The sequence below is a fragment of the Dermacentor albipictus genome, chromosome 1 (assembly GCF_038994185.2).
Source record: "Dermacentor albipictus isolate Rhodes 1998 colony chromosome 1, USDA_Dalb.pri_finalv2, whole genome shotgun sequence".
Lineage (NCBI taxonomy): Eukaryota > Metazoa > Arthropoda > Arachnida > Ixodida > Ixodidae > Dermacentor > Dermacentor albipictus.
Genome location: NC_091821.1, coordinates 268,700,560 through 268,728,250, shown reverse-complemented (window position 1 = coordinate 268,728,250; position 27,691 = coordinate 268,700,560). Strand labels below are relative to the sequence as shown.

Genomic DNA, 27,691 nt, shown 5'->3' with positions numbered 1-27,691 from the left:
TTTTGATATGGCTGAACCATCTTTAGTGAATTTTTAGAAAGAATGCCAATGACAAACGGTTCAAGGGTAACGGTGCCCCACTCAATACTTAGCATGACCACAGGAATGTTTCTTCTCTTCATCATCTGAGTCGTTCTCAGATTTCTGGAAGCAAGAAAGATTACCAACACTGTACTGCTGACCTAGAACTCTGACAACTTTTATTGAGCCACAAAAATACACCCACAAACGCAGAGCACAACCCACTAATGCAAAGTATGATTGTCAGCTCTTACTTTTCATGTGAATTCAAGCTGTCGAAACGTGCATGTTGTACTGTGAATCCCAATGCATCACTAATCCCCAATGCACAAACATTTTGGGACAGGCATTGCAAATGTACATTGGTTAGATGCATGAACAAGATGTACACAATACTTGTATACAAAAAGCAAAATACTCTAGCACTCCACATCACAGTGAAAATAAAAATAAAATGTCTATTACCTACTACAGATTTACACAGAATGTTAGCTTTACACTTTCAGCAATTAAAACCATAGCCCTGAATGAAAAATTAAACATCTGAAACATACATAAGATGCCAGTTAAACATTCACATTCAACACAAAACAGGAGTTATGCCGAATTATCAAGGTCCTGGTCACAAGAATATGCAGCACAACAGCTCACGTTGCCATCCTCCATCAGAGCTGTGTGCACGTGCTGCAGGTTTCTCTTTTTTTTAAGGACAAATATTCTAGTGGAGTGGACTTTGACAAGTGCTTGGCAAACTTGGACTGACTGGCTACAGGAAACTGAATGGGGGGTGTAGGTTTGTCAACCAAGGGACCACCACATCTCTGCAAGCGGCGAGACATCAGTTCCGCTTTTCACGCCTGCTACTCTCCTGGAACGGACAAAGGGGGCCATCGTTAAGGAAAAGGGAATGTGGAAGCAGCAGTGCAAGTGCTCTTTCAATACCGTGAGCCAACAATGGGAAGGGGTGAGCAGGGCATGGAAGTGTAGCAAATCAAGCAGGAAACAAGGTGCACATGAAATTGGAAAGCACAGCTATGGCAGAATGCTGAGCAGTCTTTTTTTTTGCAAGCTGCACTGCCTCACCTTAGTTCCATTCCTCTGAGACTGCACAAGGTACAACAAACAAAAACCAACTCACGACATCGAATTGACAACCTCAATAAAGATAACTGCCTGGCTAAATATGTGCCAGAAAACTACTGATGAAATAGACTCACTGTAATTGATGAAATTCATGCGATCTTACCTTCTGAGTCAAAATGATGAGCAGGCGTCTAAAGATGCTAATGAAGTCCAGGAACAAGTCAACAGAGTGTCTGCAACAGAGAAGGTGGCTTTAGTTGCTACATAGTACACACTAGCACTAGCAAATGTTTAGAAGGTCAAGCAGAGACCTACTGAACACTTAATAAATAATAGTTTTCTTGTTTACTCAGTGATTGATGCATCGCACTTGGCAACAAAAGTTGGTGGAAGGGTGCTTTTAGATCATCTCTATGAGCACGCTCGAAAAACGGACACACCGGCCAGTTTCAAAGCAAGAGTGGTGGGCCACTAGGAAACACTTCAATGCAATTTAGTCGACTTGCGTAGTCCAGAATCTTATCCTCGACAGTACACCCAGCACATTTTCATCAATTAAATGAACAAGCCTCTGAGAAACTACTATGTGTCACATTATGATTATGTTATTCTATTTGGCATCTTGAGCCAAACGAGAACAAGGTAAAAGCGGGAGCCGACGTTTAGACAAGTGGACTCCTTTTTTGATCTTGAAAAAGACAAGTCCACTTGTCAAAACGTTGGCTCCCGCTCTTATCTTGTTCTCGTTTGGCCCATCATCTTGAATTGCGCCTTTCCCGTGTCTATTTGGCATCTTGCATTTTTAGTGAACTACTATTACGTTAACAGATCTTTCTGTGCACTTTCTTCAGCATAAAAACTCTTGTAAGAAAAAAAAAGTGCTCAACTGACTGCAACCAACTGGCAATCATTCTAGCTTTTGCGATCTGCAAAATAATTAAGGGCAAATACATTTAAAAAACAGAAGGTACACTTACAATTAACGCATTTGTAAAAAAAAAAATTGATAAGGACTAAAAGTGCTCACTGACTAAAAGCCCCAAGGCAGATATCACAGTACACTTTCCCTCTTCCCGATTACCAGCCTAGCTTGCCAACCTCCTTTTGCCAAAGTGCAGCTCTGTCTCTATGATAGAGTCAACACTGGTCGGTCCACTCATCCACTTCTATGTACAGCAATATGGGTGCTCCTAGAACATTCACTCAGGCAATGTTGCTTGCATTAAAGGGACCCTGAAACAATTGACGATTCTGTACAAACATAGAGTCGTAGTGATAACACCAGTTAGAGTAGGTCCTTATGATCATTAATTGATGCATCTAAGTGCTCCTGCGTAAAGCGTGTAATTTATTATAAGGTTTGAAATATGTACATCGCTGCCGATCGCAGCACACTGCTCGGCTGAATTTTCAGCCGCCCCTGCCCATTTGATGTAAATTGCCCTAATGAGGTCAACAGGGCGAGCTATCCGATTGGCTGCCCAGGGCGCGTCATTGATAATTTTTCCAACTTTATGATGAACAAATTATGTTCGTAATAGTTGTAATGTTAGTTCATTTGTTTTTATAAAGAGAAAGTACCATAGAGAATGCACAAGAACAATTTCTCAGTACAGTAAAAGCTCGTTAATTCGAACCGCAAGGGGAAGCCGCTTCAGTTCGAATTAACAAAAGTTCGAACTACCGAAAGTGAAGGAGAGTGCCGCGGGCACACGCCATCTTCAAGTCGAAGCTCTGGGTCCGACTGTGCCACACCACCGATGTCCACCGAAACGAATGTTAGCCGAGGCTTAACACCGTCACAATGAATCGCGACGGCCGATACCTCCTAAGCTGAAAACAGAGGTGCACAACCGATGAAGACTGCCGAGACAAAGACGGTGAACATGTGAAGGTGGCGAAGGCCCTGATTCATTGGTTCTTGATTGCAAACGCAGCCGCGACGTACTTGATTCACTGTGTTTTGGCGCTTGCCGTGCCATCTCCGCACAACATTAGCAGCGGTACAAGATTTTCAAAGCCTCCGAGATTCGCAACGGGCAAGAAGTCTCGGAGGTTACGTAGAACGGAGAGGCGGCAGCCACCGCTGCCTTCTGGCTGACCCCGCGTCGGTTAGATTTTTTTTCCGATTTTGCCTTCTCTCGCCGTTCTCTCCGTTTCGGAGGCAATACAGCCTTGTGTGTAGGCAGTAGGCCGTGTGCCAGGCGAGCGTAGTTTGAATTATCCGTGAGGAAACCTTCTCGCGTTCGAATTAACGAACTTTTTTATACATAGACTTCTGTGGAGCTTGGCCGGACCAAATCGTACAGTTCGAATTATCCATAAATTCGAATTATTGAAGTTCGAATTAACGAGCTTTCACTGTACACTTAAGCACTTCCGGCACACAGCAAGTGTCGTCTGCTTGTGTTACAACATGCTCAGTCTTGACGAGAGCGGTCAGTGTCGGTCTGTCTTTTCGTGATCACCATGAATCGCCTTTGTTGCATTGTGGGCTGGAAACGTAGCGACTGGCAATATGTCAAGCTGCGACACCGTGTCCCTGTGCAAGGCAGCGTCTGAGCAGAGTGGCTGCAGCGCATTGGACTATCGGTATCTGATTGGCGCCAGGATTTGTGCGTTTGCGGCTGCCACTTTACACAGGAGGATTACTACCACAATAGCGTTTCGCGAGTCCAGTATTCGGGTAAGCGCAAGCGAGAGGACAGGGCCTGGCCACTTGACCGTGCCATTTCACAAGAAGCGCAAACGCGAATGATCTGAGTGAGCACAGTGCAGCCACCTGGTGGCACAGAGCTCAAACAAATACAGTAGCAGTAATGAAGTGTATTCTTCGCAGGAGCATAATTTTTTCGAGTCATTCTGCTAAATTGCTAGCTGCTAAATTGTAAAGGCTGCATTTACAATTTGCTGCAAGTTCAGCACAACCAGCATTTGTTCATTTAGATCTTAAATATCGACACCGTCCTGGGCAACTTCAAGGAGTTCCAAGTGGCAACAACTCCGCCCTCAATATCTGTGCCGACAAAGACGGCGAGGGAAATTCAGTACAATGACTGTTGTGAAGAAAACTGCTACCATTTAGCTATCACAGTGCAGTTGACCTGTGTTAAGTCACTAGGGGATGAAGATTCCATGCATATATGGACTGTACTTTCATCTATCCATAACCACAGCATGACAGTGGTCAAGATATTACTGTTTAGGTCAAAGGCACGCAGCGACGTGTTCACAAACTTCGCCCGCATTCTCAAATGATCACTTACATGGATACTTTCACTTTCACGATATGATGACTAGCACTAAACACATCAATGGCCACAGCACTTCTAGCACTGCGATAAGGCAGTGTGCTGGGCAATGTGCCAAGAATGCTGTCACTCAGATGCCAATGCACCTTGCACACTAGTCCCACAATGCCTTGTGAAATTGAAGTATACACAAAAGTGTCCGTTCACGGCACACTTCTGGCAACTTGTGGAATATAGTCCCTTATATTATGGCGACTTCGGTATTGTAGATTCCAGATTAGTCTGACTTGTTGGTGGTTCCCGTTGAGCCTGAATGATCAGTCAGAGACTATATTCGAATAGATTCGAATCATTACCGTATTTACTTGTATGCAATGTGACCGCGATTGTAACGAGAGGGCCTACTTTCTAAGCTTGTGAGTAACGCGAGATGAATGGAAGAAGAAATGGTACCATTACTCAAGAAATCACAATTCCGAAAAAAGTGCTCTTTTTGTCGTCTAAGATGGAGGCAGCTACCCTTGGGCAATCCCTTTCGGAGAGTTTTACTTTAGTGAAATTTCAAGTGGCTCGGTACCGAAGTGTCCCCTCCCTGACAAGTGTTTTTGTTGCTGTGCCAAGCTCGCTATCAGTGCCAAGAGCACTTTGGCCATATACATTGAGGGGATCGGTCCCGGGAAGAGCCGACTCTCGCGAAAGTGATCACCTGAGAATCGCATCATCTTCGAGCTTGTTTAAGATTGAATACTTCTCAAAAGGCCACAAAACCATTTCACACTGGGATGGTACCAGGCCACTACGAGGGCCATAGAGCCCTCCCAACTGGCCTCGCACTTAAAGAGGGCCTCCCGCTGGTCCTGCTATTCATGAATCATTGACTCGTGGACGTCGAGCCACTGGGTTATGGCAGAGTTTCATCGCGGAGTTGGGCATCAAAATTGTTCACCTCTTGAAGCGGGTGTCATACCCCCAATATGCTATGTCGCCATAACATCACAAATGAACAGAGTCGAAGTGCGAAAAGCCACAGGATACTGCAGCACCGTAAACATAAAAGTCACAAGCACAGCGAAAATGGCATTGATTCCTACAAAAAAACAAGTTCTGACTTCGGTCAACATGTCTGGATCGGATAAAGGCAAAGGGGAGAAGGTTGCTAATGTAACAATAAGAATCATGGCATTCAGGATTTTTAAAATGGTCAATGCTACCATTATTCGAATGTAATGAGAGATCAGAAATCTGGCAACAAAAATAATGAAAAAAAAGTCATTACAATGAAGTAAATATGGCAATATTCTACTAATTGATAAATTAAGCAAGAACTATCTTTTCTTGAAATTTAGCATGGCTCGTTACCATACAGTAGTACCACTTCACATGCAAGGTAGAGACTGGTGTACTTACCTAATGTAGTCACGCTCACCCCGCTTCCTCTTTTCGATGATTAGCTGGGTGTCATAGAGCACAAAGCCACAGAAGAGGGCCACACCAAGGTAAAGGTTGGTCTGAAAGGAGTTCACAGCCATTAGCATACAATGAGTCTGCACAGAGGGCAATCATATTATGGCACAACAGTTACTACAGAACCGTTTTGCTTTGGTTTGCCTTCCTTACAACAGGCATGGCACAAAGGGGCAATGTATAAAGACAGTGCCACAGTGAGAGTAAAGCAAATCCTGTCAATATTCGAAATGAATCAATGAACAATAGAAAAACGCAGCTGCATACCTGAAACAAGAAGAATGAGCCCATGAACAGGTTCACCAGGGAGAACAGTGACATGATTGAAAGGACTGACATCAATGTTCCTGAAACAAGAAACAGCCAAACAAACAAGAAAATGATTTCCACCTTTACTCATTGTACAAAGGTATAGCTTCTGATTTATTGTTTGATTGATTAATGGAGTTTAATGTCCCAAAGCAATACCAGGGCTATGGGAGACACTTTAGCCGATGACTCTGAATTTTGACCAACAAGGTTTCTTTCATGTGCACCTAAATCAAAATACACGAGCACTCTTGCATTTCAACTCTATCAAAATGTGGCTGCCACAGCCAGGAATCAAAACCATGACCTTGAGCTCCACAGCTGAATGGAACGCTATAGCTAATTAGCCACCACAATCAATGCTACACAATGAGACAAAGGTATGTTGGCACTGCCAAGACCTACGATGGTACACAGTGTCTCCTGCCACTATCTTGGAGGCCATGGCAAACTTAAGCTGCTGCTTGCACACAGCTGTGAGAAAGAACTGTCTATTCAATGCATATTAGCATACGCAATGCAGGAATTTTGAACTGCCACACCAAAGCGTTAAACCCTATGGAAAGCAATATACTTTATGCATATTTTGGTTTGGGAGGTGAATCTAGCCGATTATATCCACTGGCAGGAGAATTTTACTACGTAAAAACAATACTTTAAATACATGGATCTCTATGGCAATTTTATGGGAAACTGCATTTACTTCCATTACATTCATTATTTTGTTACATCCTGTTTCGTTATCGTGAGGCTTCACTGTACCTATACAAACTGAACCGCAAACCAAGCAAGACCTTCCTTGTTTAGCAAGTCGCTAGCACAAAAACTGGTAGTGGCAGCCTCATTATCAGAAAAAGCACGCCATCATAACGTGTAATAGGCAGAGCACTGGGGGCCATGACTTGCCCCTTCATAGCCCCAAGAATGGGACTGAAATGTAATATCTGATGGCCAATAACTCTGCTAGTACACAACACATTCATATAGTTCTTGCTGGACGATAATTCATACGGTGATTCCTTTTGTTGCCAAATACATTCCACAACTTTGTCAAAGAAGTGTTGCAGAAAAATTGCCGTGAAACATGTGACTCCTAATATGTGCCTTCACAAAGAGATTGTACATGTTGAAGTGTACCAGGCATTTAGCCCACCATCTCCAATAGTTTTTAAATCATGGTATTTCACCTGAATTTTCGAAGTGCTATCTTGAGATTTTATTTTGACTTTTTACTGTCTGACAGTGCTTTGAACTTTTACAAAGAAGTGAAACTACATTGTGCAGAAAAATTTCTACGAAGATATCGTTCTTGCCCACTTCTGTGCAAGTTATTCTCTGTAATGTGAAGATGCTAATTTCTCATGACTACTACAATTAGTAGTATTGCGATATTCATTGTTTATGAAAAAAAAAGACTAATGCACCAAATCGTAACTCTTATAGAAGCAAAGTTAATTGTTTTGCAAGAAATTATGTTGCATTGCAAGCTTTTTAGTTGAGCATACTAGCTTGAAAGCTACTTTGAAAATAAAACCTAAGCATTGTGAAAACAATTTTGACAAAGATAGAAAAATAGCATTTTTTACTCACACTGCGATATTAATTATACAATGTGGTGGTCAAAGTAAAGATGCGACATATAGAGCACCGTACAGTATTTCTGTTGTCAATTCAAATCGCAAATGTGGGCAAACCTTTCTCCTTTGCCTTCACTACACAGTACACCAATAAGCATATTGACACATACTTGTTCATCGGGTGACCAGGTTTCACTGTCTAACAAATGTCGCTCAGTGCAGGACACGTCTGCATGTATCTGAAGATTGTGGAATGTTATCGACGGTTCTATCTGCTTTCTGTTATCAACGAACCTTCTGTAATCTGATTGCCCCTATGTGCAACGCGAATTGTGCAGTACTTTCTCGAAAACACGTGGGCACCAGCAATTACTCTGGAACCTCCGATGACTCGTGTACAAAAGCCGACGCGCTTGACCCCCTGATCAGATTTCTATGATCACCGACTGCGTTTGCCGTTATCGTTCTTTGGGTGTAGCCCATATTTAAAGGGAAGCTGAAAGGTTTTCCAGAAAAAATGAGTGAACATGTGTACATAATGGTTTTCAACCCTCCGAATTCGAATATCGTATCGAAATTGAGCGAAAGAAAGCGCAAATATATTTTATTTCGACGAAAAGTGCAGCAGCGGACACGCCCAGCTCGCGCGTCTCGTTTCCGCCTGTGATTGGTCGGGCGACCCGTGACGTCAACTTTAGCGACCGACCGCTGCCGCTCCACATGAAGCGCGGTGCCAGGTAGTTTGGTGCCGTAATGGAAAATTAGGAGGTAATAGAAAATTTAGAGAGACTGCGTTTTTCTGAAGAGTTCGGCGTTGCTCCCTACATGTACGAGCCGATTGCAAAGAGCCGGCCTCTCGAAGAAGCAAACGATGCTGGTGCGAGCAGTGCTTTCGACGAGAACGAAAGCGAAGTCTTGGGATCTCCTCGTGTTGGAAATGCTCTTTGGTGAGTATGTTTTTTGCAAAGCGATCTAGTGACCTCGCCGATCTTTCGCCGATCTAGTGAGCTCGTTTCTGGTCAAACAACTGCAGTGTTGTGTTCCTGCATGCCTCCTCGTGGAACGTACGCGGGGATGCGATCGTCGGCATTTGTGCGCTGTCCAAAGCTGTCGGCAATCTACAAAGACTGTTCAAACGCGTGAAAAGCTTCCCGGTTCATGCAGTACGTGTAGTGACCTTCATCTGTGCGCCATCCGCTCACTACTCGTAACCGAAGTCGTAAAGGCGGCGAATTCCGTCGGCTACGTGAGACGGTCGGTTTCTCGCTGTGCGCGAGAGACGGGGGGAGCGTAGCGTCCTGGCGTGCGCCGGCTTTCCAGCACATGCAAACTCTACATTTGCACTGCGTTATGGTAGCTGCGTGCAGGCTGTTTTACAACACACGTGCAAATAGAAAATTCGCGGCGCTTTGCGACGAAACCTGCGTCGAGGGCGGGAAATAAACATGCACCTTCCGTTCAGCGTGCTAACATGAAGGAGCTCGCAGTAAATCAAAATCCAGGTTTGGGCGAGTTCGTGTATTCATAAGGCCTTCCAACACCAGTTATCATCAGTCAGTCCGCACTCGTGCCGTCTTTGTTTTCGTTGCTCCGATCTTTTCGCGCTGCGTTTAGAAAGCCTGCTAGTGAAAATTCTGGTGATAATCGTCGTCACGGAAGTGGTTGGAGCACACCAGTGTTGTTCTTGAGGGCTTGAAATTCTTTCGCTTTACGGCAGCCTCCCACTTCCTGAAAAGCTTCTTGTCTTGTGGGAAGCAATGGAAGACAACATCGTCGCGGCCGCTGGTGTTCGTGCAACCGTAGGCTGCACAGAAAGACGGCATGATCGGCCCACCACATCAGTTGATGCTGCGCACGTTGACCACCACTCTACATACACACAGACGCACCAACAAAGAAATGCAGGGTCGATCGAAGCAGATTACGACGGCACGCACGCAGAAACAAGCACGGTCAGGCACGGTCGCGCAGGCTGCGAAGGAGCAAAACACTAAAGTTGACGTCACAACACCGCGGTTTCCGGTCTCCGCTCGCATCGTCAGCGTGAGCAGCAGCGCGCGGCATTCGACGGGGGGCGAAGCTACAGCGCAATTTCAGCCGACGATTACGTCGCTCCTATTTGGGAGAAAAAAAAAAAAAAAAAAAAAAAAAAAAAAAAAAAAACTAAATTTGACCTACATGGTTTATAAGGTTCCCGCATCCGTATATGAGCGTCTTATTGAATTCGACAGACTCTTCAGCTTCCCTTTAAGGGCACAGGTTTGCCTACCAAAACGCTAGTTTCATCATTCAGTTTTGCTGTGACTACTATGTGACATCTGGTGGAGGTGCTGGGTACGTTCATGCACCGAACGCCCCCAAAAAAAATTGTGATTCAATCCCGAACCTGGAAGACAGCACCAACATCGCCCCGGACCATTGAGCGAGCCACAGAATACAACTTGCCCCCGGAGCACGGTCTTATACCCAAGCAGGGCAGAAGGATCGACACCAAGTCAGCAGCAATGATGACAACAGCATCGCCATCAACGGTAGTGCTTCAGCAACCCAGAGAGCCACTTACCTTCCGCTGAGCTTCATCAGAAGACACGGAGACCTGGCTCGAGACATTCCCGAGGGTGTCAGCCTACAAGTGGAATCTTGAAGACAAGTTGCGTCACGTTTATTTCTCATTGGAAGACTTCATGAGGATTTGGTTTGAAAATCAAGAGCCCTCGTCAACGACATGGCGCCTGTTCTGCAGCATGTTCCTGAAGACTTTCACAAGCAGCGTCAGAGGAGAAAGGGCCGAACTTCTACTACAAGCCCAAGCGCAGCTCTCGTAACGAGAACGTCGCGGTATTTACGGAAGAGGTGATTCGTCTTTTCAGTCACGCCTACCCACAACTGTCCGAGGAGAACAATATACATCTGATCATGCGCAGAGTAAAACAAGAACTCTTTGTCAGACTGATGCGCAACCCACCCACGACCGTAGCAGAATTTCTGTCAGGATCAACGATGATAGAGAAGATGTTAGAATTGCGCACCAGGCAATTCAATTGCCGCTCAATGCCAGACTACAGAAGTTCAAGCCCTCTGCTCCGACAAGTGGTGAGAGACAGACAAGTTGTGCGCGATGAAATCTGGAAGATGTTCCCAGTGTTGCAGTTTCAAGTTAATTCGATTGTCGACATAGTTCAGGATGAAATCCAGCGGTCATTGGGTGTTCCTGAAGTATAGCCGGAATCTCCAAAGCCTCTGTCTGACGCTATGACTTACGCCGCCATCATATTCCCCCTCCAAGCCCGCGGCAGGGCCTGGTAATGCTGCAGTTCCGTCATCCACCACTGCCAGCTAGCCAACCCATCACCCCACAAAGCATGCCAAGCAAGACAGACATTTGGTGCACTCCCAACCACTGTCTGCCCTGCTATTACTGCGGAGAAGCAGGTCACGTCTACTGCCGGCGCCCATACCATGAAATGAGACTGAGGGTTTGCCATCAATGCCCCATGCCCTCAGCAAGGTGAATGCCATCGATAACGACCTGTTCCACGTCAACAGGCCGCTACCTGTCGTCGCAGCGCCAGGCATACACTGGCTCAGCCCAGGGCCAGTTCTTCAGCCCATATCCGGAAAGCTAAAAACAGCAACCAATGGAGGTGCGGCTGCTGTCTGTCGAACTGACGAAGATCCTCAAGCGCCGCCGAAGACTAGCTCGACAAAATAACACGCCGTCATGCCCACGAAGTCTGGAAGCAAAGAATGCACCGACCAAAGACCTGACGACGCAACGTATCAGCCACACGTCAACGCAATGCAGCCATGATCCGATGCCAAGATCTAACTGCAATGCAAGACAAAGAAGCACCGACCTCAACGTGCTTCTTGACGGCCATGCAGTCACCACCTTAGTGGACACAAGAGCTGACTGCTCAGTGATCAGTGGATTGTTTGCCACCAAGTTGAAGAAAGTCATGACTGCCTGGCACGGCTCTCAAATTCGGACAGCTGGAGACATCTCAAAGCTGGCGGGAATCAGCACGGCAAGAATTACAATTCATGACCGGACCTACTTTGCGACGTTCGTTATCCTCCAACAGTGCTCATGAGACAATGCTCGGCATGGACTTCCTGAACCAACACGGCGCAATCATCGACCTGAAGTCCAAGTTGATAATGCTGTCAGAAGATACTGCTGGAGAGCTGTTGTAGTCACCACACTAAGTGTCCTCGAAGATGAAGTGAGCATCCCGGCTCGCTCCAGCATAGTTATTTTCATTGGCACCGAAACACCCGCAGATGCAGAAGGTGTCATCAAGGGCGACCAATGTCTTCTGCTCAACCGTGAAATTTGCATCGCAAAAGGGATCGCTCGACTGCACGGAGGGAAAGCGAAAGTGATGCTGACAAACTTCAGGCAGGAGTTCAAGCACATCAACGAAGGCACTATGATCGCGCACATCGAGGAAATTGTGGAAATCGGCAATGCGTTTGTCATCTAGGATTTTGCCGAATCTACCCCGATGACCATAGTTCTAGAACCAGACTTCGACATAAATCCAAGTCTCCCCATGAGTAAGCAGCAACAGATTAGAGGTCTTCTCCAGCGATACAAAGACAGCTTTTCGAAGTCATCGAGGATTCAACAAACACCAGTTGCAAAGCGCTGCATAATAACTGAAGAGTGCGCTCGACCACACCGCCAGAGCCCTTACCGAGTTTCGACGTGAAAACATGAAGCTATAAGGCAACAAATCGACGAAATGCTGTACAACGACATCATCCAGTCGTGGAAAAGGACGTGGGCATCTCATGTTGTCTTGGTGAGGAAAAAGGATGGAACCCTACATTTCTTCGTCGATTATCGTTGGCTGAACAAGGACGTATACCCCCTCCCACGGATAGACGAAGCATTGGATTGGCTCTGCGACGCTAAGTGCTTCTCATCAATGGATCTCAAGTCCAAGGTCATGCCATTCGGACTGTGCTCAGAGCCTACAATGTTCCAGCGTGTGATGGACACGGTGTTAACAGGACTGAAGTGTCAGACTCGTCTTGTTTACTTGGATGACGTCACCGTCTTCACCGGAAATTTCGACGATCACATTAGACAGCTTGCAACAGTACTACAGGCCATGAAGCCATCAGGGCTCACTCTCAAGCCCGAAAAGTGCTGCTCTGCTTATGATGAGCTTCTGTTCCTGCGCCACGCCATCAGCCAATCTGGAGTCTGACCCGCAGAAGACAGCTGCCATCACAAAGTTCCAGCCGCCTATCAACAAGAAGGCAGTGAGCGCATAGATTCCTTGGCATGTTTGCCCGTCACAAAGTGCATGTGCCAGTCCCTCTTGACATGGCCGCCATTGCCGCCACACTGTTGCTTATGGCGGTGGGGAGGGAAGCTCTCCATTGTCCCCGAGCTCACCGGACCGGTTGGTCATGTGGGACACCAGAGCATGACAAAAGACGAGGTTGCCACGGATAAGCCCCATGTTCCAACCTGATCTCAAAACTTTCCGCCGGACTCTTATTAATCGAGTGTTCATTTTTCTATGGAGGTTTAAACTGCGCAAAAAGATGAGGGCAAGCAAAAGAAACACGCAACACACCACGAGCGCAGTTTTTCGTTTCATTTCTGTCGGGTATTAATATTTCGGGAGTTGTAAATTTCCATGTGGTGGGCTTTGCGTCGTGTGTTGAGTCAGACTTTTTGTTGTGTGTGACCTGCACGCCTTCCGCGAAGCTTTGCACTGTCTGCTATTAGTTTGCCTATTCTTGTTTTATCACGTCACTGGCATGATTAAATGAAACCGAGTTTGTTTTTACATGGCCTCCCGTCTCATGCCTCTGATCTACGGTCGATAAGGCATGGACCTTATCGCCAGTGAGCAGCCGAACCTTCCCTGTTATCCCCTCAGTTTCAGGTTGATGGTAAAGTAACCACCAATTTTTAACCCTTTCAGGGTAGATTTTTTTCGCCATATGCGACAGCCCAGTGTCAATCTCTTTTATTGCAGATGCCAATTCTTCTGAGGGACCTATTTCAAAAAAAATTTACTGTAATTTTTTAGGGTGACAGTAAAGTGAGAAAAAAAATATATTGCGTTGGATATGTACTTTTTATTCATAAAGAACAACAATAAAAAAAGGGGGTCAGTTCTTAAATTAGTAGGACTAATTTTTTGTTAAATTTTATTCATGAGAATAGCACAAACAATTTTTTAATGTAGCACCCTTCCGCATGTACACACTGCTGCCAACGAGTCTTCCAGTTTTCGTACGCCTCCACGAACACCTGGACCGGAATGCTGTTTAGCTCCCTTGTCACGGCCTGTTGAACCGCCTCTACCGATCCGTGATGCTTCCCCTTGAACATCGATTTTATTCTCAGGGAGAAAAAAGTCTGGCGAGGCCAAGTCAGGGCTGTAGGGAGGCTGAGGCAGTGTTGCCACCTTGTGCTGGGCAAGATACTCCACTACGCGGAACGCTGCGTGGCTCGGCACATTGTCATGGTGTAGCTGCCGTTCGTTGGCGATTGCTGGGCGGACGTAAAAACTGCCACTTAAAACCACGTAAAAAACTGCATTAACTGTATGTCCGGGTGGTACGAACTCTTTGTGGATGACTCCATGTCGATCAAAAAAGCAAATGAGCATGGACTTTTGCTTGGATTTGCTCATTCGTGCTTTCTTGGGGAAGAAGGGGTGTGCCGTTCCGAGCTCTGCCGCTTGCTCTCCGGGTCGTAATCAAACACCCATGTCTCGTCACCGGTCACACTACATTGTCCAAAAAGTCGGGGTCCTCATTCATACGATGAAGATCCTGGCAGATCGCTTTCCGGTTGGCCTTTTGCTCTGACAACACTCGCGGCACGAACTTCGCGCACACTTTCCTCATGGCGAAGTTTTCAGTCAAAATCTCAAAAACTTGGGTTTGAGGAATGCTCAAGTCATCAGCAATCATTCAGATACTCCTCCTACGATCACTGTTCAGTAACTTTTTCACTCGCCACACATTTTTGTTGCTGTTGCTGGTCGAAGGGCGTCCGGAGCAGTCGTCTTCCACTCTTTCCCTACCTTCTTGGAACAGCTTGTGCCACTCAAAAACACCTAATCTACCCATGGCGTCATCACCATAGGCCTCCTTAATCATGTCGTGAGTCTCTTTGCCCATTTCACCAAGCTTTACACAAAATTTGATCGCGTATCGCTGATCTAGTAAACGCTCCATGATTCTCAGTGACGAGGAGTTTCGACAGGGGCTCACAGTACAAGCGACCTGCTCTCTTCAACGGCCGAGAGCCGACTGCAGATTTTTGCCAGCGTTCCCAATATCCCCCTTCACCGATCCTGCGCGCGCAGACTGCCTCTCATCCGCCCGTTCGCCCAGGAAAAAACCAGTCCTACTACTTTCAGAACAGACCCTGTAGTTCCAAGCCTTAGAATATGCACACACGAGAATATTTCGCAAGCCTCAAATGTTCCTGCTCCGACACTAATATTGACGTCCATAGCCTAATCGAACTGCGTAAGCAAGCGCACCCAAGAAAACTATGTGGTTGTGTGCCCGTCAAAAAAGCAAAACGTGTGAAACATCTGCTAATCTCCATCTTATTGCCAATCAGAGGCAATCACATATTGCGAAACCCCCCCCCCCTAAAGGAGAAGAGGAAACGCATGCACGGCGGCATCCTTCCTATGCTCACCCATGTGAGCGCTAAACGAGCGAGAATCAGGCAGCCGCCCTTTGAGCGATTAGTAACGAGATAGCTATCAGTTTTGCTAGCGCAAGAAGCCAAAATCGTCTGCGGAACAAAACCCAAGCCGCCGCCCACCCGCGCCCCCATGTGCGAGCGATAGTATGTAGACACGCCGCAGCAAACTGGCTCTAAAACAAACCATGCAGCGAAAACCGAGAGAGGGAGGCGCGAGAAAAAAGTCCCCTGTATTCCCACATAACGGCAGCACATACCAGGAAAGAAAAAAAATTTGGAAATTGGCGCGCTTTTTAAACATGCAGATGGCACCGTAAATATACGGCATCAACCATTTTGGACTTGCTCGCGGCGCCGTACATTTACGTCATTAACCCTGAAAGGGTTAACAGTGCCTACTGCAGCGACTGTCAAGGACTTTTCAGACATCACTGAGCCACTGACACATCTAACTAAATGTGATGTCGAGTTCAAGTGGGAAATGCCAAAGGCTGATGCATTTCAAGAACTCAAATGATGCATGCAGTCGCCACCGCTACTTGCGCACTTCGACGAGAACGCCAGTACAGAAATCCACACAGACACTAGTAGCCTAGGCGCCATCCTAGCCCAGAGGAAAGACTGACTTGAACAGGTGATAGCTTATGCTAGCTGGTCACTATCAAAAGTGGAAGGCAATTCTACGACCGAAAAGGAATGCCTCGCCATCACTTGTGCTACAGCAAAATTACGCCCTTACCAATAAGGCAGGCCGTTCAAAGTCGTCAGTGACCATCATGCATTGTGTTGGCTAGTGAAATTAAAGGACCCTTCAGGACACCTGGCACAGTGGAGCCTTAGACTGCAAGTATATGACATCACTTCAATCTACAAGTCCGTACGAAAACACGGATGCCGACTGCCTGTCTCACGCTCCCGTGGACCCGCCGACCCAAGACGAGCACGCCTTTTTAGGTACAATAAGTGCAGACGACTTTGCCGAGCAGCAGCGAGCGGACCCGAAGCTCAGAAGCCTTGCCGAGTACCGTATTTACACGATTGTAAGTCGACCCCTTTTTTAAATTTGAAAGTCTGAAGTTGGGGGGGTCGACTTACAATCGAAACCAAAACATGGCCCCGCCAAAAAAAGTGATACAGTGAAACCTCGTTAAACCGTAGTCGGCCGGAGCTCGGAAAAAGTACGTACTAAACGGTAGTACTGTTTAAGCGAAATAGCATGAGATCGCCCACTTATCTGTCGAAAACGGAACTCAGAGAGAGTGCGAGGAAAGGGGAAAAACATGCAGTATTTATTCACTTCGCGGGACGTAATTGTTATTTTCGTTTGATATCGCGGCGGCCTAGCACGACGACAGCGGCCTCAAACTTACTGAAGCTGCGTGCCAGCTTCTCAGCCAGCCCTCCTCCTCTCGGCAAACACTCGCACGGCAGATTCCTCGTTGGCGTTGCGTATTCTCCGTGCACGCGCGCAGTAGTGCTGCATAAGTCCCGGGGCGCCTTTATCATTGCCGGGTGCCGGAGTTCGGAGAACTTTCCGTTTGGAATAGTTACGTTATCGCGCCCCTGTTCTCCTTGCGACGATCGCATTCATGAGGCTGACGTAACGCGCAGCTTCTGCCACTGTCGGGCCTGAATAGCCAGTGCTGTCGCTTTCCGTGTCGTCCTCATCACTGTCGCTAGTTGACACTTCGGCAACAACGGCGGCAACGATGGTGAAAAGTCGAACCTCGTAGCCGACATCTCTTCGCGGTCGCAGCAGCGCTGCCGAGCAACTTCGCATTCCAAATGCCACACACTGTAGTCAACAGCAGATCCATATCGCGGGCCAGCGCCGACTTCTTCGTGTCACGTTCGGTAGCACGGACGATGTCTACCTTTTCTTCTATGCTGAGCACCCGGCGTCTTTTTTATCCTAGCTTCGGCATGACGCGAGTCCTCGCTTGCACGACGCCACAACGCTCTCCGGCACGGCGTCCATGCGGCGTCGAAATGATGTTGATGTTGATGCGGCTTCACGTGCAAACGCACAGGGCGCTTGGAGGCCGTTGTACCGATCTCTGAGGCTTGTTGTTCTGCCGGGCCGCCCGATGGAGACGACGCACCGCCGTGTTTGCGCGACGAAAAGTGGAAACGCTACGTTTTAACCGATGCGTACGCAATAAGCTGGTACGGTTTATGCGGACACAAAATACATTATGTTCAATGGCCGCCGAGTCGGGGAATTGACTTTACTACTTTTAAACCGAAACTACTGTTTAAGCGGGTACGGTTTAACGAGGTTTTACTGTACCAACGGGAGCTACAACGTAGTTACAATTTTATGTTTGGACAGACAGTCCAAACATTAACATTATGTATGGACAGACAGCCAACACTACAGTATTCGATGACGGGACATTGCGTTTGGGTCTGGATTCCAATACACTGATGAGGACTTGGCGAGAAACTGTTACGCCACTATTTTGGACTATACAAGATAATCCGATGCATTGGCGCACTGGACTATGATGTCATGCCAGACTGCATTTTGCAATTACAGTGGTGCTGCACATGACCTAAAGCCGTCCACGCGGTGTGCCTTAAGCCTTTCTGCACCTGCTGACGAACTTAGGGACTTAGTTTCTTTGTTATTGTTATTTTCTTTATTATGTGTGGTTTTGTTTTTGCTTTAGTGTTTGTAGCATCGAGACGATGCTTTTTAAGAGGGGGGTATTTATTGACACATGACACATGTACTTGCTTATCGGGTGATCTCGTTTCACCGTCTAACAAATGTTATCGCACAACGCAGGAGGTGCCCACATGTATCAGACGTTTCTCGAATGTTATCAATGGTTTTATCTGCTGTCTGTTGTCACTGAACCTTGTGTAATCTAATTGCACGTATGCGCGATGCAAATTGTATAGTACTTTCTGGAGGACATGCGGGCACCAGCGATTACTCTGGAACCTTTGATGGCCCATGTATTTTTATACATGGGCCACCAAAGGTTCCAGAGTAATCAAAGGTTCCAGAGCTGATGCGCTTGACCCACTGACCAGATTTCGACAATTGCCGACTGTGTTCACTACTATCGTTTGAGTGTAGCCCGTTTTAGAGGGAACAGGTCTGCCCAATAAGACTAGTTTCGTCATTCACAGTTTTGCTGCCGTTTTCACTGTCACTACTATATGACAGTATTAATGCAGCTTGTTTCACACGTCCATTTACTGGGCATTTCACCTAAGTATTATTGATCAAACTGCATTGTAAGTGAATGGTTCTTGCGCTTTAGGTGTCTTGCATGCAACATAATATACAATATACAAGGCGGTTTAGAAAATGTGTTTTAGAAAAGGCATGAACAAATTTTTAGAAACAAACCTCTCGAGGTTTAACTTCCCACAGTGAGGTGAAAATACCACAATCAGAGATGGCTGACAAAACACCAGGTACATGTGATATGGAATGACCAAGGTATAGTCAGAGGTGGTCTCAGTAAAATTTTTGTAGTCAGTGGGTGATAACCTGCCATTCAATACCTTACTATAAATGAAGTGGTACTAGTATATCATTGGAGAAAATCTAAAAAATTGCCTGTTCACAAGAAAAACCTCTTGTGAAAAGGGTCAAATAGCAGCTGGAGGAAATGCAGAAAGTGCGACACAATGACTACTACTTGTGCAAAATTCAGGAGCCACCACAAAGAATACATATTTTAAATGTTGTACAAACGCTACCACACACATCTTGCAAGTCAAAGGATGACACTTGGCACGCATTACATTAAGGTTGGTGGGAAACACTTGAAGGTCAATTCGATACCGAAGTCCGTCTCGAAATGCCAAAGCTGGCTTCATCATCATTACCATGACATGACAGCTAAATTTGCCAACGTCGTGTAGCATATCATGTCATGATGTATGGACCTCCAAAACTGGTTTGTAAAAACTATTAGTAAGGCATTTATGGCACTCTGATGCTTGCCACATTTTTTTTTTGGGGGGGGGGAGGGGGTAAGAAAGCCTGTAGCTTCACTCAATAAAAAACAAATGAGAAGTCGAAAATATCATGTCACTACTTTTTTAACACCAATACAAGATCCAATGATCACTTACCGCCAATGTAGATCCAACGGCAATGGTCAGTGTACAAAGCACTCAGAGAGAAGCAAGTGAAGACTGCACATGTAGCCAGAAATGCAGTGGAGATGATAGATGGGTCGACAGACACCACGATATCCAGAAGGGGGCCCATGCCCAAACCTTTAAAAAGGAGGTGAAAAAAGCCTCCGTGTGAGAGATGTTCTTCTGGCTGTGCATACAGAAAGTGTTCAGGAATACAAAAGCTTATATTACAACAAGAAATATATTTTCATTAAGCCATTAATGAAATTTCTATGCATCAGCTTCGCTTTACTGGTTATCTTTTAACCCAATAGTCAACATAACATTCTAATTGCGCTAACATTGAGAAACAATTATAGCGGGTTATACTGATGCTCATCTCAACATGTTCCTGAAGTCCCAAGTGAAGAGAATGTAGGAGTGTTCATGTACTGTGCACTCAAAGCTTTGCATGCAATGATTCTTCCATTATGCCCCCAGCAGAATGTGGCCACTGTGGCTGGGACTCAAATCCACTACATCATGCTCGGCAGCAGAACATACCCGCTCTCTGCCAGCACGGCGTGCTCTAAGCAAGTGATTTTTTTTTTCTCGCAATGTATGTTTGGAATTTTTACAAATCTTGTGAAATCCACAAGTAATTGGTCTCGAGAACCACTTTCACTGTAAGCAACACTTCATACCATGGCATCCCATGTCCTTTCACTTGGCAAATTTAATGCCTGCAAACTTATTCTTTGACAGTGGTATGAGAGCAGATATCAAAGAGGCTGCAAATACAATTTCATTTACACTAACGAAAAGCTGCGCATGCTTAAGCCTACTTAAGCAGTGTGAGAGCATTGGCCACCTCTTGCTCTGCAATACATGTCCTCTTCTGCTTCACCTGAGTTTCTTTGCATTCCATATGTTACAAGAGCCATGTAAAGAGGACACAAGGGGAGACAATGCACAGAAAAGCATGATCCGATAATGAGGCACACCTTAGTGGGAGGCTCCAGATTAATTTTGACCACCGGGGATTCTTTGAAGTGCAATTAAACCTAATTGCATGAGAATTCTTACATCTCACCCACATTGAAATGCAGACGCTGCGGCCGAGATAGAACCCGCGACTGTGTCCCCAGCTGCGCACATAGGCACTGAACTAATGAAGTGGGTGCCCAAAGAAGAGGCAGCAAAAGAAACAAAACTAGTTCTAAGGCAGGCCTCAGATTAGCGTGCTGCCTCCTGCTTCTGTGCACACCTGCACCCTGGTATGTGCTGGTAGCAGTTCTCAAGGCACACAACACAGACTTGCTATCTTCAAAGTGCATTTTTAGTCAACACTCATAGGTATGTTACGAGGTGTGACATTTGTGTTAGCCAGCTGCACAGGCTTTTAAGCCAAGTTAATACCACATTTCTATGCCTATAAGCAGCTATCACAGATGACTCCTTTGTTACCTTCGGCTATTCACACTAGTCTTCTGCTTTAGAACAGCCGGATCCTCAGACACTCAGTTTCCTCAGTCAAACATGCTTCAGACATGACAGCGTCAGGAACAAAGATTTGCACAATTTACGCGATTAGTGTGACTACAGTACCATCATTTATATTTCAAATTTCACAAAAAGGCCAACGCTCAGCACACAGAGAAGTGCAACACAATTAGATTGTCTTAACGTTGTCATACACAACACCATAATAAGCACATGCTGCCTCTCCGCGAAACTGTAATAGACACGCTATAATAACAACCTTTAAGCATACCATCATTGCACACTACCCTGGAGCATAGAAGTGAACTTGCACAAAATTACGCTTTTAAGGCGCTCTACATTGCCAATGCATGGCCAATGCTAAGTGCTGTGGTGCCACCTAATAGGTAGAAACCAAATCACTTTCGCAGATCTTGTAGGCCTAATAAGTTCAAAACCAACAGCTGATCTCACTAATGACAATATGTTCCCGATATTTTGTCCACTGCATAAAATAAGACTAAGTGAAGCTTTATTTGAACATTCATTTATTTCCGTCCCAACAGAGAGTAAGCAGAAGGGCAAATTCTGATGAAAGCAGGCAATCTGGACACTACTACCATGTTACACTATCACAATGGCCACTGTGTAAGCTGTTGGCAGATGTCACAGCACGGCCAGATCTTGCAGCTGACCATATTCTCAAACTGAAATGATTGCTTGGACGGAACCAGCTGACCATATTGAGAGTGCTTTATTTCAACCAGACAAACATGGGAAATTTCAGAGCACTCAAGAGTAGTTGAAAATGATTAGCTGAAGATGCTGCTTCAATTTCTAACATGTAGCCCTTCATACCTGTGGTGAAGGCAAAGCCAACGAGGATGGCCAGACGCACATGCTGGTTCTTGCCATTGTCTGGGACTGCAAAGAGAGCCACCAGGAGGCCAAGGGACAGCAAGGTCGTCAGGAAGTTGCCCTGGAAATAGAAGTAGACCTTGGTTCTCACTGAATGCAGTTAGTCTTCCCCGACTTCCTTGAACAGTGCGCACTGGGGGAATGTGCCCCCTCCCAGAAAATTCAAAGGGAAAGGAGGAGGAGGGAGGGCTCTGGCCCTGCTGATTCATATGAATCAACTCACTTGAACAACACTCACGATATTCACAGTGAGTGAAATACATTAAGTGCTTGGCCAGCACACTTGTCATGCACACTTCTGGCTACCTGCTAATGACGTCCTACTTTAACGTTTTCACCATATAAGATACTTCCTTGGCAAGAAACATGGTATTAAGAGGAAGCATTAGCTAAGGGTCAACTGCGATTTCCCAATTCAAATACGCGTAAAATTGAGAAATACTCCCAAAAAACAACAGCTGGATCGATTCAAATTAAATTTGTTTTATTTGAGAGAAGGTTTAATCCCAGCAACTCTCGGAAGCAACACTGATTTAGAACCTCATAAAAATTGCCACAAATCAGCAAGTGCTAAAGAAATTGCAGCATCTTAACAAATGCATAAATGCACCAAAAGCATATCACGGTTAACTGCATCTGTTGGAGCACTTAAAGTGGTAAAACGCGAGTTTTTGTGTAATTGTTAACACTGAAAATGGTTTTGCAAAGTTCCTACGCGCATATCAGTGGTATGCTTGAGAATGGTGCACAACACACCAATTCTGTCCGCTTCATATCTCTTGATGGGTAAAATTTATGGAATTGTGATATCAATATTTATTACTGGGTTAACATTCAAAACTTGTTACTTTAGTTCTTTTGTGCAATTTTGCAATGTTCAATTTCTTTTAATCGACAGCCTAAATAAAAAATCTAATTCCTACTGTTGCCAGATTTGAACTTTTGCTTTTAAATACAACAAGCCTTATCAGATACGGTGCAGCGGATGCCGAGAAAAACAGGTTTCTCCATCCCCATGCTTTCTGTTAAACATCTCTATATGCTTTGAAGCGCTATAGTAATAATGTGCTTAAATAGAACAAGGATTTTTGTCTACACAGGAACACAAATTAGCAAGTTCCTTGCCTGCAGGAATTCCGTGAACAGGTGAACATATCCACCGGCTGCAGCTGCCAGGGTAGAAATAGCCAGGCAGCTGTACACGTTCTTGAGGTGGTCACGTACTGGCTTCTCCCTATATATGGCAACAAGGTTGCACACAATTACCCAAAAGCTTTGAAAATGACTATTTACAGCAGCTGCATCATACATGATTAACGCAGTAGATGATTCAGGAAGCACAACTGTAGCACAGCGTAAATAACTCGCTGCCATTTCAAATACCTCAGTGGCTATTGTTCCAATAGAGATGACACCTTTTCCACAAAATAATAATTGAAAAAAAAAAAAAGCTGGCACCAAAAAAGGAGGAGAATGAGAGGAGGCGGTTTCTTCTTTTTGTGATAACTATTGTTTGCAAAAATGCAAACAAAATAATAATGAAGTGATGAAACGTCGAGTACAACTTTGCACGACTAATTTATCAACAAGCTTCATATAAAATTTCATGCACTTCAATAATCCTTATGCTACTGTTGTTGCAAGTTATTTCCTTCACAATGTACATTAATTACTAGACTGCAAACAATCCTTTATCAAACAATAAGCCTTGGCAGCGACATGTGTATATGCTTAAAGGAATTCTGGAAAGCTTGAGAAATTAGGAATGCATTAGCTTGGCAACAATTCATTTGTCTGCTGTGTATGAATGCCTGACAGAACGCTTGGAATGCAGCTCATGTCTATTTTCAGTGAACCAGAAAATGGCTCGTCAGTGTGGGGACCAACGCAGCAGCCAGCACTGTGAGGAAAAAAAAAAAAGTTTTGTTGTAGGGGAAAACCAGCCAGGTGGTAATCCTGGTGCAGGATGCAGTCCATACAAGCAGTCTGAGAAAATTGCCAAGATGGAACAATGTAATAATCAAGATTATGTGCTGTGCTAAAAAGGCCAGCTGCAGCAGGTGTGTGTCAACAAGAACCTAGATACAGATCAAGCAGTACATTAAATAAATAAATAAAAAAGAAGCAAGCTCACATTGCATATAACTTTTCGCATGGAGCACATGCGAATGAGACTTGGCTACACAACACAATACGCTTCTTATGCAGGCTAATAAAAGCTGGCGCTGATCCTGAATGCCCTGCATTGTATGGACAATAAAACGAGCTGCAACAGAGATTGATGGACCAACAATAATTCTGGCAAGTTAGGCTAGGAAGATACTTGCAGCATCAAATTATGCAGATAATGAAGCTGCATTTCCTAGACGTAGATGGCAAACAATAACGATCTGACTGATTCGAACAATGCAATACAGTGAGCACATTGTCTGTGTGAGATGAAAAAATAAAATTTAAATACATACCGATAAATTTTCAAAATCTGTCACACAATTCCATCACATGTTCAAACCAAATAAAGGCTGCTGATTTACAAGATATATGTTCACTTTGCCATGAGCATGATTGCTGCATTAGTCTCACGTATCTCCCTTCATGTAAATTCGACAGCCTTAATATTGTGAATGGAACTTCTTATATTGTAAATGTATGTGTGCGCTTTAAAATGTGCTACCGGGGTTTTGTGACCGTTTATCTTCTGTAGGAGCTACCATGTGCCCTATTTTTTCGATAGTATGTAGAGCAAAATCTGACCCTTATCAGCACGGAAAAATACCCTATATCCTCATGCAGCGTGCAAATCTTAAAACCAGAACAAGCACTGTAGTGTAATACTACAACCATCCAAAATTCTGCGGCACTACGAAATAAAATAAACAGACGCTCTGGCACATGATCCAACTTTACACAACTTAGGTACTGATAGCAAGATGCACTATGGTATGTCCTTGCCCCCCAATAGAACCTCAATGTTTTTCTTCTCTCTCAACTACTGGAAAATACAGACGGATATCCTGTATAGCATTGACTTATTAATCAGAATCGTCATCTGTGGGTTGGCTGCAATCCCAGAAGCAGTCCATGCCTGGTTAGCATCTGGATGGCTTTTGCATCACAGAAAGAAGAAAGGACAAATACATGCATACACTTATCTACATGTTTATGGCACACTAGGAAAAATTATATACGGGCATTACGCATGCCCACAAGTTAAATCCAGATCGGGTGTTGTCTACCCAATACTGAATGTGTGGTATTAAAATTTTGGATTCTTGCAGAGAAGTTTTCAAGCTCGGCATTGTAGCAAACACTTGATAGCAGTTGTCATGATATTCGTATGAGGCAAGACTTGTAAATGGCTGACCCAATCTGCTTGGGTTGGTTGTCAGGATTGCTTGGGCTTATGCAAATGTGCACAGAGCAAATGATAGTGACTGCTGGGTTCACCAATTGACCTCATGGCCAAATATACTCTGCAGTCAGGATAAAACTCAATAGGGTTTGGCACTTTTAAGGCCACTACAGTGAACAGATTACAGTCATCCCCCTAAATTTGAAGTAGCATATTAGTCACAATGTTCATGTCTTCATGCCTAAACTCGCACCTTGACTCTTTGGCTGAGCAGGGATAAAAAGAAGTCATTGTGTTCAATATCTATGCTTCAACGATTCGTGGCATTCTTGTTGAGTCCTCATGTGGGACAATTAGCTATATCAATTAGCCGATGTTCAAAGTCAGTGTCTGTCACAAGTTTTCAAGATAAACAACTCTTCACTTTGCTAGTGGTCCTACAACACGGCAGCAATGACATCAAGATTAGCTGTTATTAGTGAAGGCCACATGCCCCCACTCCCACCCAGTACTGGACAATCAATAGACTGCTTGCACATGAAATCAAGGACACGATCTAATCACTTAACCATTCAAAATCTTCACTGTGCTGCAGTAGATAGGTCGAAAGAAGCAGACTGGATCAATGTGCAGCCTTTCACTGTGCTAGTGGCTTGTCTCCATGACTGCCACAATGACGTCAGTGCAAGCCATCCCTATCCCACAGCATTCATTTATATATTACTGCAAGCTTGTCCAGTGGATTCAGGTGCACAGCTTGCAAGAACATAACTTCTGAGGTACTTATTTTTTAATTACAACAGCTATCTAAAAAGCAAAACAAGGTCTAATGTCACCTTCAACAATGGGACTAATAAATTCTCCCCTCCCCCCTCTGTTTTAACAAGTAATGCACTAATAGTACAGCATTAGGGCATATTTAAAATAACCATAAATACATAGAACAACTTATGTAAGATTTATTTTATGCATCCTGCATGAAAGCTTGCAGTGTACGGGAAATAAGTAATAGCAGCTCACTAGCTCAGGGTGGAACACATGACTTTAATGGCTACAGCACTAAGTAGCAGCAGCACTGGCGCCGTTAGTATTGCCTTAACCTAAAGAAAAAAAATTAAGAGAAAACCACAGAACTGACGCGCAGAAACTATCTGGGCTGTGACGATAACAGTTAACGTACCAGAATTAGAAAGGCTATCTACGTCAGCCCATTTCTGATGTTTCTGCTGCACGACCTCGTCCCAATTCAATGAGAAACAAGGCCATGTCGGTTTTTGCAGCTGCCAACCTACACTAAAAAAGTCAAAAGCAGCGGTTTGACGACGCTTGCAGACTACACTAAATATGGACACCGTCTTACCGTGATAATCAAGTTTAAGATTATTAATCACGCATGTAACAGCAACAGACAAGAAAATTAATAATGGCCCACAAACGTTATTTTTCCCTGCGTTTTCGAACAACCGATCCATTACAGACAAGGCATGTTGTAAGCTCCAATACAGTTAGGCGCTTTAGTCATGGCTACCCTCTTTGCAAAAATTCGAGAACAAGCCTTTCCTTCAAACGTAAGTACATTTCCCGGAAAGTCTGGGGCCTTGCAGGCAGCAACCTTGCAGCTCGTGTTTTCCGCCGCCATTAGAGGAAATACCAGTTTTTAACTCCTGAATCTATTCGTTTGCCCACTAGGCTGGCGTGTACAGTTTATCTACGCCGTTTTAAGGCGATCAAAATGTCAGTTACAGTGGAAGAAGAGCCGAGCACATTTCAGAAGACCAACGTAGGATGCTTGCGAATTCGCTCGCGAACTACCTACTTGATGATCAGAACTATCCACAGGCAAATTAAACAAAAGAAAACGCCCTAAGATAAGAGGTACAATGAGCTGCAAGGCCGGAACAGCTAGATACAGATGTGATCTTTAGAACTGCTGACAAGGGCTATAATTGCGGTTAGGTGGTGTAACCCAACGTTTATGAGGGGTGAAAATGGCCGCTCGAATCCCAAGCACGACCTACTCTCAAGTAGAGAGTCGAAATGGCGCACAACCTACCATCGCGCGACAAACATCACTACAATAAACGGACAAACGCCCAGCGGAAAAACAATGTCGCTGATAAACAAGCCGCTACGGGAAAAAAGTACTGGACTTCATAACCGACACCTCATACGTCTGCGGTGCTCGCAACATATCGTAAGCGTGGCCCTTACATATTCGCGAAATCAGAGCTTGCACACTTACAGTCTGTTGTTGAAAGAGTTGACGAATGCGTTCATGTTGAAAGTCGCCTCCATTTTCTCCAGTCGCAGCACGGCTCGCACGACTCAAAGACAGAAAACTAAACAACACGTCAGCCCAGTCGGCCCTCAGCCTATTCGCAGCGGTCGAGGATGTTGAGCGACGGTGCTGCCACCGCAGTGCGGCTTTTTTGGTTACGTTTTTTATGCG

At 45.0% G+C, this 27,691-nt stretch overlaps 1 protein-coding gene across 2 annotated transcripts; it reads right to left on the bottom strand.

Moving 5' to 3' along the window:
• On the bottom strand, positions 1–27,668 carry BI-1 (Bax Inhibitor-1). Of its 2 annotated transcripts, none has more exons than XM_065449231.1 (8): positions 27,485–27,668; positions 23,016–23,124; positions 21,831–21,951; positions 19,503–19,649; positions 6,087–6,166; positions 5,763–5,863; positions 1,268–1,337; positions 1–144 (listed from the first exon to the last, which is right to left on the bottom strand). In XM_065449231.1, the coding sequence occupies exons 1-8, from the start codon at positions 27,535–27,537 to the stop codon at positions 82–84; spliced, it is 744 nt and encodes a 247-aa protein (XP_065305303.1). In that variant the 5' UTR covers positions 27,538–27,668; the 3' UTR covers positions 1–81. The 2 variants fall into 2 exon arrangements, with proteins under 2 accessions (XP_065305303.1, XP_065305310.1); XM_065449238.2 differs by lacking the exon at positions 1–144 and adding an exon at positions 176–889 and having other exon boundaries at positions 27,485–27,665.
• Positions 27,669–27,691: the final 23 nt, after the last annotated feature.